Source organism: Gossypium arboreum, chromosome 7 (genome assembly GCF_025698485.1).
Source record: "Gossypium arboreum isolate Shixiya-1 chromosome 7, ASM2569848v2, whole genome shotgun sequence".
Lineage (NCBI taxonomy): Eukaryota > Viridiplantae > Streptophyta > Magnoliopsida > Malvales > Malvaceae > Gossypium > Gossypium arboreum.
The window spans coordinates 22835472-22849198 of NC_069076.1; the positions used below are offsets into that span (position 1 = coordinate 22835472).

The 13727-nt window shown below is 32.7% G+C and overlaps 2 protein-coding genes across 6 annotated transcripts; both read right to left on the reverse strand.

Annotated features, from left to right (window-relative positions):
- Positions 1–901: 901 nt before the first annotated feature.
- LOC108467132 (uncharacterized) lies at positions 902–6435 on the reverse strand. Of its 2 annotated transcripts, none has more exons than XM_017767658.2 (6): positions 6115–6435; positions 4735–4927; positions 4583–4659; positions 2570–4408; positions 2318–2486; positions 902–1827 (listed from the first exon to the last, which is right to left on the reverse strand). In XM_017767658.2, exons 2-6 carry the CDS (start codon positions 4814–4816, stop codon positions 1175–1177), a joined length of 2820 nt encoding a protein of 939 aa, XP_017623147.1. In that variant the 5' UTR covers positions 4817–4927; positions 6115–6435; the 3' UTR covers positions 902–1174. The 2 variants fall into 2 exon arrangements, with proteins under 2 accessions (XP_017623147.1, XP_017623148.1); XM_017767659.2 differs by having other exon boundaries at positions 5701–6435.
- Positions 6436–10076: 3641 nt separating this feature from the next.
- On the reverse strand, positions 10077–12790 carry LOC108467133 (uncharacterized). Of its 4 annotated transcripts, none has more exons than XM_017767660.2 (6): positions 12395–12790; positions 12021–12284; positions 11623–11779; positions 11307–11402; positions 10691–10773; positions 10077–10462 (listed from the first exon to the last, which is right to left on the reverse strand). In XM_017767660.2, exons 1-5 carry the CDS (start codon positions 12485–12487, stop codon positions 10700–10702), a joined length of 684 nt encoding a protein of 227 aa, XP_017623149.1. In that variant the 5' UTR covers positions 12488–12790; the 3' UTR covers positions 10077–10462; positions 10691–10699. The 4 variants fall into 4 exon arrangements, with proteins under 4 accessions (XP_017623149.1, XP_017623152.1, XP_017623151.1 ...); XM_017767663.2 differs by having other exon boundaries at positions 10691–10777; positions 12395–12779; XM_017767662.2 differs by lacking the exon at positions 10077–10462 and having other exon boundaries at positions 10513–10773; positions 12395–12788.
- Positions 12791–13727: the final 937 nt, after the last annotated feature.

Sequence of the window (13727 nt, forward strand, 5' to 3'; positions counted from 1 at the left end):
ATTTTATAAAGTTGTAAGAAAATTATAAAAATTGTAAAGAAATATAAAATTAGTAAAAAAAATATAATAATTATAGTACCAAAAGAAGTATTTTATAATTTTTCTATAATTTTTATTGATTTTTATTTTTATCATTTTTGTCACTTGTCACGCTATGTTGTGACACGTGATGGCTTTAACTGAAAAAAATTAGGGGTGGTTAACTTTTACGGTCAACAATTAAAATTAATTGTTAAAGGGCATTTTAATGTATTTTATAATTTTTTTTATGATTTTTATACAATTTTATAATTTTTATATTTTTACGATTTTTATAATTCTTTTCTAATTTTTAATATTTTTATTAAAATTTAATAATTTTTATAACTTAGATTTATTCTTATTTTAATAATTTTTGCCACACATCACATGAAAAGAATTAAAGCGATTAACTTTAACAGTCAACCGTTAAAGTTACGGTTAAAGGATAATTTTTATGCATTTGAACATTTCAAATATCCAATTGAGTCTCAAAAAGAAAGACAAGGCTTTAATGACTTTTTTAAAAAAAAATTGAGTACTTTTTTTTGGATTTTGAAAGTTTAAATACATAATTAAGTGTAAAAAAAATACTGAAAAATTTGAAACTTTTTACGGGATTGAAACATGTTTATTTAATCAATTAAAATTAACGAAAGAAATTAAGACAATTAAGATTAAAATGCCATTAAAGAGAATTGAAATGATGGCAACAAAAGTGACAGTAGTCACAAACTCACACATGCACTTACTGAAATTATCACGCAAGTCGATCCAGTGAATATCCTTAATTAATAAATTAAATATAAAAATTCAATTCATAATATACGCCAAAATATTGAATGATGAAAATAACTCACTTGGGACCAGAGTTGAGCAAGTATTAGACAACCGGATCAACAGCCGAAAATATGCATTTACTATTGTTGTTATTATTATTTTGCGGTTACAAACATCAGACAATAAGATTAGAGCAAAAAATTCCCAAATAAATAACAAATACATTTTATAAAGAAAATTTTATTATGTATAAACCTCATCAACTTAACCTTCTCTATCTCACAAACTCTGCATATAATATGTACATGGATAAGCAAAATCTCCCATCAATAATTACCTCTCTATATATGTATATGCACACCATCTTTCTGTCTCCCTACTTACATCTAACCTGCTGCCTATAACACTCATTAATGCATGCCTTCACAATTTCCTCAACCAGATCTCCAACAATGTGCCATTCCACCTCTCTTCCCAAAACATTAGTTTCATCGTCCATCAAGCCGGCCCAAAGGGTGGATCCTAGATCTCTGGCCACCATATGATCAACCGAGTAGTTGGATCTATCATTTGGAGGATGTAAATTGAAATGGACAATTTCCCACACAGAATTTATTAACTTCCTTCCATGTGGAGGTGTCAATATGGAGGAACCAAGAAGCTTTCTCCTGAACCTAGACATGGTCACTGGTGGCCCAAGTATGGTTGAAAGTGCTTCATTTGACAAATCAAGTAATACTTTGTGATCTACCTTCTTATCATTTTCCTTGATCAATTTGCTATGATATTCTTCTACTTGTTCAAAGATAGAGTTGCCGATAGGCTTTGCTAATGGATCCCACCTAGATAAGGATTTATCGTATGATCCATCGTACAAACCAGAAGCAACGAGCAGATCTCTTATGTATCCTCGGGTATGGTCCTCAAAATTCACCATTTCAGATTCAATAGGCTCCTGTTCAACTGTTATGTGGTCTGCTCCATCAGACTCTAGTTCATTCAGTTGCCTCCCCTGCTCTGATTGATGATCTATAAATAAAAAGACTGTCATATAAGGATTTGAAAAACTAAGTTGCAATAACATCAAGTGCCAACAAATAGTTGCTCGTTATGCAGACAGTAGCAACATTGTACATGTACATGTATACTATAATATAACAGAGACAAACATGGTATCGCCTTATGCATCAAATATAGTTGTTTCCCCTACAGGTGAAAATGCTTTTACACGGTTATTTACATCTTTTAACTGTTAAACTTTCATGTGTAAAACAGATGAGTAGATTAGAAATTTATTAAATGGTTTCTGCCCAAGCCAAGTTACAATTTGGCCAAAAATACTAGTAAATTTTGCCAATAATGGAAATGAGAGCAATGCTGTTGACTCTTGAAACTAAGGATATGATAGTTGACACAAACAAGGAAGATTAATAAAGAAAGCTATGCATACTCCATAGTATATAGCATGTTCACATTACTATGATTACATGCTTTATGTATGAAAGGGAAAGTTGCATACCATTCAAATTAGAACTGGCCTCATTGAAAACCTGCGGTACAACATTATCCTCTCCCAAAGTCACATCTGGTGTTGATATTGGGCTGAGATAATCCACCTCCCTCCAAAATTCTTCATGCGTGCTGCTGCAAAAAGATGCTGGGCTAGGAGGCACCTCCGTAGAATTCTCCTAAGACCACAACATAAATCATCAGAAATGGAAAGTTTATCTAAAGATTCTCTTAATTTATAAACAAGAATAAGTGCTCTTACATGCCTCTCGCCAATGTTCATAATAACTGTTGGTCCACTCAAGACATCTTTTGCAAGATCACTATTGGCATTATATGACTCCACCACCGATTGAATCTTCTTGCCAAATAGCCTCCGTCTAAGCGTTAAACTATATTTAATATTGGAAACTTTTTCTTTCAAGTTGAACTTCTCTTTCTTCCTTCTTCTAATGTCTACTGATGCATTTTCATTGCCTTCATGCTTCCTCCTGATCTGCGCACCTGTTAATATATGGCAATCTTCTAAAGGCAACTTCCCGAATGATGTTCCTGAGACGGGGGCTGACAAGGACCTAATGAGATTTCTTGGGGACAGTTCCCAGTTTAGAAGCCCAACATCATCTCCATGCCTGAAAGAACTGGTTTGCATTTCTTGTCCATGTTTAACAATTTCCTGGTAGCTCTGCTCATTTCCAGACTTTGACATATATTGCATTCTTCCCAGCCTGTCCCTTCCATTATCAAAAGCGGATGTAGTGGAGACGACTATTGGTACATCAATATCATCTCCATGCCTGAAAGAACCGGTTTGCATTTCTTGTCCATGTTTAACACTTTCCCGGTAGCTCTGCTCATTTGCAGACTTTGACATATATTGCATTCTTCCCAGCCTGTCCCTTCCATTATCAAAAGCGGGTGTAGTGGAGATGACTATTGGTGCATCAAACTGAGTTTCTTGCTTATGCACATTCCTTAGTCTCTCTGACAATAATCTTCTTGTATCTTTGCTAATGAACTCAGGAGAACCAGGTCCATTGAACTGAACTTCACTTCTATATGATCTTGTTGATTCTGATCGAAATAAATTCCTTCCAATATCCCTATTGACGTTTTCTCTGACCTGATTTGCTATATGCTTAGCAATCTGTTTTGGATCAGATGATGGCTTTTCACTGAAAGGTGTCTCAGTTCCACTTCCTCTGATCACAGAACTCTTTTTTATATTGAGGCCTTTGCCTTGTAGTTCCAATTTAAGTCGTTCCCTAACCTCCTCAAGAAAATCCTCCATACTAGTTCTCTCCTGGAAAGTGCCAGAGGAAGAGATACATGATTCTTCATGGTCACAAATACTATCAGGACCAGGCTTCAAGATCACTATTCTTGTAGGGACAGCATCTAGTTTCCCATTATGATCTATCATGGAAGGTAACCGAAAATCCTTGTTCATGCTTCGTCTTCCTGATTCATTTTTCTCAGCTGTAAAGAGTTCTGATTTATGCCTGCGATGATGCAAACCACTTCCTTTTATTGCAAACCTCTTGGATTCCAAAGGCTTTTCATGCATTGCTTGTACTGAATCATCATAAAGTGCCATCTTTTCCATGTTCAGTTTCTCTTGAGCAAGTTTATGTGTAAAAATGCTTCCAACATCAACTATCTTTGAACATTCCCTAAGCCTGGCCACTTGCCATGCCTCAAATTCTTTCTTAAACTTTTGCAATTCTTCCTCCTGAGGATGTTCACGAGGCCTAGGCTTTCCATACCTATGGTCCGTGTTCCATCTCCCAGCATCTCTAACTCTTTTACTGTAAATAGAGTCAACTTCCCTTTGCTTTGAGTAATTCAAGTTAGACCCCTTGACACATTTCTCCCTTCCAGAAAACTTGACTCGCTGGTTATCACTCTTTTTCACAACCGGTTGAACTACAGATTTTGTATCTACTGGCAACGGATCAATCCCCATCAATTTGGCAACAATACTGGGTGCATTCTGTCCGGTGTTAGATTGTTTGGACATCTCCTCACATATCAATTTCTTCATTGAAGCCTCAGTTTGATAAAAGTTTCTTGCTGCCCAGTCTTCTTCCACTTGATAAGTCTGAGATTCCATATAAATGTTAAAAAGTGAACTCCTTGACAATCGCTCTTAGGACAACCCAGACCACAGTCATGCAACACAAAGAACATGGTCTCAAATGTAAAAAAGAACCAATAGAAAAGCTATACTCTATAATTCTCAATCTATAGTAAGAAATCAGAAGGAAAAAATTACGGGCAGATCTCCTGCAGAATAGTAGCTTTGAGAAGTGTCTAATTTCAGCTCAACGCTATTTCGCGGAGCTTCCAGACCTGCATAGTAGCAAATCAACCACATTACTGTATTACTTCATAGAAAAAGCAATAAGAAATAAAAATTACACTTACCATCAACATATTTCTTTTTTGCAAGTATTTTTCTGGCCATGCTGCCTTGATGGAAATCAAAAATATGAAATATGCCTCCCATGCAGCCACTGGCTCTACCAAATCATTTTGTTAACAGAGAATCTACTTTTTATCACTCCAAAAATCAGTCTTCTCCTTACGCTTAAGAAAACCACACGCTTGCCTTTATCTCCTGTAAAGCCACAAATGAAACAACATATTTGATTATCATATTCTAAGCAACAAAATGCATATCACCAATACGATGAACTGACTTAGGCCTCAGCATGGCCTCTTTTTTTTGCTTTACAATGAGCATTGAAAAGTATTCTGTTTTTCACTGAACTAAATATACTTTGATCAACATAAGACTTCAGTGTCCAGATATCTTCACAGGCACTGACAAACAAATAAAGCTGTACGTTGTAAGATAAGAGACACAATCGGCATTGTTGACATCATACATTGAAATTAGTTATTACAGAGATGAGCTTCTATTGGATTATAAAAGTGAACAAAAACAAGCAATAGAAGGGTTATAAGTGCTTCAAGGTGCAAAACTCTAACTGGGAAAACTTTTGGCTAATCCTGAGCTACATTTTTTAGAATATATTTTGATTCTAATCAAACTTTGCACTTTCAACACCACTATTTACTTCATCAGTAGATCACTGTTGATGTGCACCTTAAAACCTTGTGCAAACGCTTTAGACTTCAGGTAGTGTGAGCTTCATCGATTATGTTTAAAAGCAAGTGAATTTAAACCCTTTTTGAAACTCTTATCCAACATTATTCATTGTAGCAATTTCACAAACATGCAAAATGGGAACTGAGTGAATGAAATGTGCAGGCATCAAATCATTGACAACTCTCAAATCCGTGTGGGAAAGTTGTACAGCAAAAAATCAAAAGCAAAAGGATGAGAAGTAAAGGAACTGAAAGAAAACGGGTAAGAGGAATGAGTACAATTTATCTGAAATTGTGCTGACAGCACCGTATGGAAATTTTCTTCAATTTCAAGTTTTAAAAGAATATCCCGAGTTTTCCAAGCCAAGCAATATCCATCCTGTAATCAAGTCTAGTCTAGCATAAACGATTATGATGATCTAAGCAACAGAAACACCGAAATTCAAAAAAGAAACTTATAGGAAGTTGATAATTTTTAGACTCAATGCTCGGTCAAAAGAATAGTTAACTCAATCAAACAAGGAAAACAAAGGTTGAAAACTTCCAAAATTTTAAGCTTTGCCAATTGTTTAAGACCCCATAAAGCTAAAACTGGAACAGGGTTTTCAATTCATCCCAAGCTTCCAATTTTTATTGACTTTAGAAGCATCTGAAGCAAAACAAACAGAAATAATAACAAAAAGGTAAACATACCCTTTGTTTTAGAGAGAAAAATGAAGAATGAGAGAGCCAACTAATGAAGAAAGGTTGCTGAATGCTAACGAAGAACAGGAGAAATATAAAAGAGACATTATCATGGACATGGTGTCGGTTTAAAGATGCAGATGATAAAGAACAGGAAAGCTAGACAGACATATAGAATTGAATAAAAGTGGGAACTCTAAGCTAAGATCTGTATGATGAAAAAGGCTCATGACTTAATAATAATTTATTAATTATAAATGATACAGGAAAAAGTTGTGCCTTTTTAGTTACCAATAGGGAGGAAGTCTCTCAAGTGAATGAATGAATAAATAAATATGAACTTTAGGGAAAAGATTCTAAATTTGGGTAAAACTTAAAAGTTATCCAAGAATAACCAGAAGATTAATAGTTGGAAGGGATTTGGTTTAATTTGTAAATGGTGAGTTAGGGGACCATTGCCTATCACATCATTCATTTATTTTTCCACAAGTCATAATCACTCCCACAGAACAAAATGATATTCCAAATGGCTAAACTATATATCCTCTCAACACACAAAAACAAATATGAAGCTTCCTTTTTCCTTTTCCGGCATTAAGAAAACATGGTGTTCCCAAAGATGGTCATTTTCAATGAATTAGATGCAAACTCCATCGTCATCTTAAAATTAAATTAAAGAAAGCTTGAATGCACATAATGGTAGCAAAGCAAAGCAAAGTACGAATAATATTTACATATATTGATTCATTCAAAATATATTACAGACAAGCAGATAAGTATGAATAAGAATCAGACAAGAAATAGAGTAGACTTCAATCAAATCAGATTTTGCAGTCTCCAACAGTTGTTCATATATGTGATGTTATGTTATTACTCCAATTGGCACCATTTTGTAAGCGACTGAGTAACTCATTCTCTGGCACTGCAGTGCACATTAAACATATAATATTTTTGTACAGATTTTGTGTGTCTCCTTTTTTTTGATTTTTTGATTCAATAGTTCAAGTCTGTGGGGAAGAGGGAATGTGTCAGTGTTGTTTTATTTTATTGGATAAATTATATTAATAGTGATTCAATTATTAATAATTTTTTAATTATTTAATTATAAAAATTATAAAATAATCACTTAATTATTTAATTTTATTATTTTTCTAATGATAGTTTTAAAATTGACATAATAACAATTTTAATACTCAACATTTATAAATTATGTCAATTTAGTCTTGATTTTAAAATATTTAATTCACAATATTTACACATTGTGTATTTTGATTTCTTTTTGTTGCTTTTTTGGTGGCATTGAAGGTTTATTTTAAAAGAATGAGAAAAATTAAGATTATTATATTAAATTTTTAGGTGTTTCTATATTTTTGTGTATTTTAATCAAATTTAGTTAATAAATTTGTGTTTTTTTAGCTTTTTAGGTGAAAGGGTCACAAAGAAAAACTAAAATTGAAAAAAAAAGAGACTAAATCACACAATGTGTAAATGTTGAGGTTAGATTTTTAGAAACAAGACTAAATTGACACAATGTATAAATATTGAGGGTTTAAGTTGTTATTATATCAATTTTAAAAGTTTCCTATCAAAATGACAAAATTGAATAATTAGGTGCCATTTTGTAAACTTTTATAGTTAAATGGTCATTTTATAACTTTTAATAATTGAATGAAAAAATAATTATTAATAATTGAGTGACTAACAAAATAATTTCCCTATTTTATTATACAATAATTATTAATAATAGTCATTCATGGTTGATATGTATTTCTTCTTCTTCATCATGTGCAGGTGAGCCCCCCTTTTCTGACTTTGACCATTATTTCTTCTGACCTTGAGAAATGATGGGAGTTTATGGGAATATACTTTAGTAAATAGGAGAGTCGTTGGTAAGGGCATCAGTGCGTGATTTGATTCAACAAGATTGTGCTTATTTGTGAGTAGGTGAATTTTAACCACAACAATACCATCCTTTGATGTATCAAAGCTGGAAGGAAATAAATCTGCCTTTCGGCTACCTAAAATCATACAATCCTTGATTTCCTATAATATATAATTAATTACTCACCTCCTCCTCCATCATCCAAAACTCAAATTCTAAATCAAATCATCTCCTCCAAAATTTATATAAATTTATAAAAATTATAACAAAAATCATTAAAATTTGAAATGGACCAGTTAGCCCAAAATTGGAAAGAGTATTGGCCTGGAGAAAACCATTAAACCAATTGACCTGAAAATGAAAATCGAGTAGTTGAACTGATCTTTTATTTTTTATCTAACTATTAAGATATGTTAGAATGAAATATTCTAACTAATGTTTTCAAAACTAGACAAGTGGTTGAACCAATTAGACAAATGATTTGCCAATTTGATTTATTTGTCCAGTTCAATTGAATAAAACATTAAAAAATAAATAAAATAAAATAAATCTGTTTAACCATTAGGTTTCTAAGTCAACTGGTTTAATGATTTTTTTCGGACCAATACCCTTGCCGATTTTAGTCTAATCAGTCCAACATACTAATTCAGTCCAATTTAAGATTTTATAATTTTTATAATTTTATAAATTTATATTAGTTTTAATACTTTAAAATTTAAATACTTTTTATAATTTTTATGATTTTTAAAGAATTTTAATACGTTTTATAAAAATTTAAATATATTTTACTAATTTTATAATTTTTTATAATTTATAATTTTTATGAAAAAATATTATATTAAACCAAAAGCTATCACTTGTCACATATGATTACTCCATTATTTTAATTTAACAAAATTATTAATAGAAAATTTTAATTAATTATTTTAATTAACGAAAAAATATAATTGGATGGTATTTGATTAATTTTTTGCATTTTCTTGAGATTTTTCCTCACATATAAGCCTAAATTCAATAAGGATATTGGAAATGGAGAATGAGCTGTCAGTTTGTTTGTGGGAAGTTATACGTGAAAAGCGTCCACAAAAAAGAATAAGAAAAAAGTACATGCATAAAGCTTACAACTCAGTAAGATGATGGAATGAAAGTTGTGGGGGACAGTTTTGTAATGAAAAAGCAACTCGGACCCTTATCTGATGATGCACAGAGCGTCTGTCAGCCCTATGCCCTATGCCCTATGCCCATCATAATCTAATGAGATGATAAAAATGTGCCTCTATTTCTATTATAGCATTGATGAGAGCGCAACTTGTGGGTTGGGGGACCAACGGCTTTGGCCAAACATTGCTTATTCAACCCGTGGCGGCGGACTATTGCACTAGGACAAGTGTTTTTGGTTGGAAAATGGTACATTATTATGGTATATGTCGCTGGGATTAGAAGTTTTCTGGATGGGTGATGAGTTGGTTTTTTTTTTTTTTTTCAACTTGGTGGTCTAGTATTTTTTCAAGTTCATCTACATATGTTTGATTCAAGATTTTATTTTCTGTTAGTTTCATTCGGAAGAACAAGATTGTCATTGTTAGATTCAACATACCAATTTGTAAAAGATTAATCCAATGATGCACCTTATGCCTGTGATATTTGTATTTAATCCAGTGTTTTTCTCCGGAGATACACTTTCGCTATGACGTTACTTGCAATTTATATGATTAAATTTTGGAGAGCTTAATAAAAATTTAAAAAATGAGAATATTTTTTAAAAAACATTAAGAGGTCTAATTAAAATTTTTGAAAATTTTGTGAAATTAATGAGAATTTCCAAAATTTTCAAAAAAAGAAATATAGGCATCTTCTTGAAAGTTTTTAAAAGCTTCAAGAGAGAAATGAAATTTTCCAAATATTTGAGAGGTCTAATTAAAATTTTGAGGCCACCGCTACAATCAGCCTCTGGTTTCCCGTGATATATGTATTACTTTTGGACCAACGTTCTTATTTGGCCGTTATAACTTTGTTTCTTTGATGGTGAAAGTTTTACGTATTAATCAAGTTTCTATTTCGGAAAATATATATATATATGCTGTTGGGGTTGGGAAGCTTGTACGTATATATTATGAAATTGTGAACCAACGCCTGTGTGCTTGGACTTGGGCTTGAACGCTAGTTTTCAAGACCCAATACCAGAATATAGCAGACACACCTAAGTTTGATTGTTTCAATGGCCTAATCCATACTTATATGGGCTAACCATGAATCCTGCATAATCATTCAAATGAACAAAATAAAAGAAAGAGCAGCAAGATGAGAACTCCAGTGCTGTTGATCGAATGAAGTAGAATTACAAATACAGGTTTTCTTCTGCAGGCATCCTGAATGTGTTTGATTTAGTTAGTCTGCCACAATGAGTACGGCCATGACTCAGCTTCATAGGCTTCAACTATTCTTTGAAGTAGTTCATGAATTCGCATTTACTTTCTTCAATAATAGCACCAATGAGTAAAGATCAAAAAAGAAATTTAAAGAAGTTTTAGTCATATGTCATGCCATAGATCTTTGATTATATGATAGATAAACACCACAAAATGTGCTTTTTAGTTCATTTTCCTAGCATCGGGAATAAATTGGTCTGGGAATTTTAGGCAGATGACTTGTGATAATATTGTTTTAGAATATACTCTAATTCTTCCTAGACAGAATGCATACCAGTTTAGGCTAAAATGGCAGAAAGCAAGCTTCAAGATTCCTTGAGAAAGTTGCAGGCACCATTTTTGTATGCTTCTCTACTTCTTCCTTGTATTCATGCAAAGATTGTTAGATTGCATGAAAAAAAAAATCCCATAGTTTACAATATAGCATTAAGCCATACCATCAAATAAATTTACCATATAGCATATTCCCCCTTCTTATTGGTGCATTTTATTTGTTTTAATTCATACATACAATTAAAACTTGCATTAATGTATATCTACTCAGTTTCCTTTCAATTTTCCAAGGTGAACACAGCAACTAAAAATGTGTTGAAATGCATTACAGCCACATTCTCAGACTACAAAATTGTTATCAAATATATTGGCTAACTGGTTGAAAATATATTCTATGATACAGCTAGGAGACCATAGGGAACCGCAAAATATAAAGAAATCAGCAGATAGGAAAAATATACCTTAAGCCACTGCAAGCATATACAAAATGTGAACAAAGATAAACCAGGAGTGCAATACATGACATACCATCCATCACTCGTAGGGTGAACCAGATTCATCATTCAACAAGTTTTAATCTATAGCCTCGTCGAGTATCTAAGGTTTAAGAAGCATACCCGCCAACTGAGGGTAGATTCTATCTTTCATCGCATCCCTGTTGCTTTTATCCAACGTGAAAATGGTTGCACCAGGATGATTCTTCAACCTTACAACTGCACAAATTCACAAACAGCCATGCAAATTTAGTTATGAAGGGCAAACGGATTTGCATTTCAGAAGCAAAGTCTAGGAGATACTTTAAAGAATAATAATAGCCCAGGTCTTCCATGGTTTCAAATTAAACCAAGTGGGAACTTGATTAAAACGAAGGATCTGCACGATCACTACATTCACTTAACAAAAGAAAATATGAACCCCTTGAGAAAATTTTACCTGCAGGTATATCTTTGCCAAATTTTGGTATGGGGACAGTGGCGAGAAGAGGAATATTGGATTGAAGAATATTTAGAATGGCTGGAAAGAAGTATGAACTCAACAACTCCATTTTACCAACTTCATCAACAATGAAGAGACCAGTATCTTCTCTGATCTGCTAACAGATAGCCAAATATAGCCTTCAACAATAACCTTTATATACACAAATGAAATGAGTATGCCATGCTCAACTTAAACAGTTAATGCCAAGTTCCTAATCCAACTGATTAGACCCTATAACTAATAGTAGCAAATTACAGCTCTAATTTGGTGTTATAAAGATGATAAAATTTCTTGGGTATGGGGCATAAATGATAAAAACTCTCAAAGCATCCAGAAAGAAGAGTTTACGTTACCTTCAATTCAGGCAATACCAATGATTCAAACGATGCAATATCCACTTTGTATTTCCCAACAGCAGGCCATTGTCGAGATTCCGGGCTGGAAATAGTGGAGCTGGCGAGGCGAGCTCTGCGACCATCCAAGGTGACCACTTCAAACCCAACCCTCTCACCGCCCTGTCTAATCTCTTGAGAGTAGAAACCCTGAAGCTTGATGCTGGGGTTGGAGAGCTTCAGATTCTCGCATATTCTCATAATCAGAGTGGTTTTACCCACACCCTGCACATTTAATAATCCCATTTCAAATTTCTCAAGATTGCCAAATGGAAACTAATTCTTAATTTTTATTTTTCAGTAATGGTAAAAGCAATAGCAATCGCAATACTTACAGGAGGGCCGGTGACGAGGATGCATTTTCCGACACCTGCCATCGTCCCACTCTCAACGGAACCGTGAGCGGCAGATACAGAACCCAACTCCATTGCTATTGTTATTGGTATATACTAATGGAGTAAAACAGTTTCTGGTTCAAGTCATGGACTAACTCGTAAATTTTTTAATCAATTTGTTGGGCCACGGTCCATCGGCCGAATGCCCAGGCCACGCTCAGCAATTCTAGAGTTTGATCAGTCCCCATCTTTCCGTTCCTTCCGTTTATTTATTTGAATTAAAGTTGTTCATGTCCGGGCACCAAGTCCGGCCTTTGGGCAGAAAAATAATCCCAATAACTAGGTTAGGCAAAAAGAAAAAAAAGTCGGTTTAGAAATGGGTCCAGCCTCAGGTAAAGTTTTGACCTGAGCTCGACCCTGCCCAATCCTAATTTGTAATGAAAAAATTTATATTGTTTTTTTACTTTTTATCACGTTAATTTTATTATTATTTTAAAGGTATTTGATTATTAAATTGTACTCATTATAGTATTATTTAAGTATAAATATTTTTTAAAATTTATTTTCAATTTATTTATAAACATTTATTTTAATATTTTTAGTATATTTGGTGTATTATATATTTTTAAAATTTTATATAAAAAATAAAAAAATTTAATATGAGTGAAATTTGGGTAGAGTTTTAGCATTTTTTATCTGGTCTGAGCTTGAGAAAAAAAATTTAGACCCATTTTTCTAGTCAAGTCCAGGCCTATCAATTTGGGCATAAAATTTTGATAGGGTCTGGCCCGGCCCATGGATAATTCTAATTTGAATCGAAAATTCGAAATACATTCTCGTCCTTGTAACTTGTAAGGTGTAAGGGTAAACTACAAGAATAGTCACCCAATTATTCTTTTAATCATTTTTTGGTCGCTCAATTATTAATTTTTTCAATTTAATCACTCAACTTTTTGAAATTAAATATTCTAGTTGCTCCCCAGTTTTCATTTGATAAGTGACGAAAAGCTAATGTGGGCTTTTTTATTAGCCTAATAACAAATTTAGCCATCCAATGTTTACACGTTCTATTAATTTGATTCTAAATCTAAAAATTCAAAAATGTAATCCTCAACATTTACAAAATTGATCAATTTAATTTTAATTCTAAAAATTTCAAAACATGAAAATATTAAAATTTTTATTTTTGGATAATAAAAATCATTTTGAAGTCTAAAAAGTATAAATGGATTAATAAAAACCAAAACATATGTATTAAAAATACAAAAAAAAAGAGAACATATATAAAATGATTCTAAAAGAAATAAACATTAAATAGATTGAGGAGTATTAG

Excerpts from the sequence above, each read along its gene's own strand:
- LOC108467132 (XM_017767658.2), bottom strand. The coding sequence starts at position 4,816 with ATGGGAGGCATATTTCATATTTTTGATTTCCATCAAGGCAGCATGGCC. Across the intron at positions 4,409-4,582 it reads ATTCTGCAGGAGATCTGCCC|ACTTATCAAGTGGAAGAAGA; the intron begins GTAATTTTTTCC and ends ATGGAATCTCAG. Across the intron at positions 1,828-2,317 it reads GGCCAGTTCTAATTTGAATG|ATCATCAATCAGAGCAGGGG; the intron begins GTATGCAACTTT and ends TTTTATTTATAG.
- LOC108467133 (XM_017767660.2), bottom strand. The coding sequence starts at position 12,487 with ATGGAGTTGGGTTCTGTATCTGCCGCTCACGGTTCCGTTGAGAGTGGG. Across the intron at positions 12,285-12,394 it reads TCCTCGTCACCGGCCCTCCT|GGTGTGGGTAAAACCACTCT; the intron begins GTAAGTATTGCG and ends TTAAATGTGCAG. Across the intron at positions 11,403-11,622 it reads TGGCAAAGATATACCTGCAG|TTGTAAGGTTGAAGAATCAT; the intron begins GTAAAATTTTCT and ends GAATTTGTGCAG.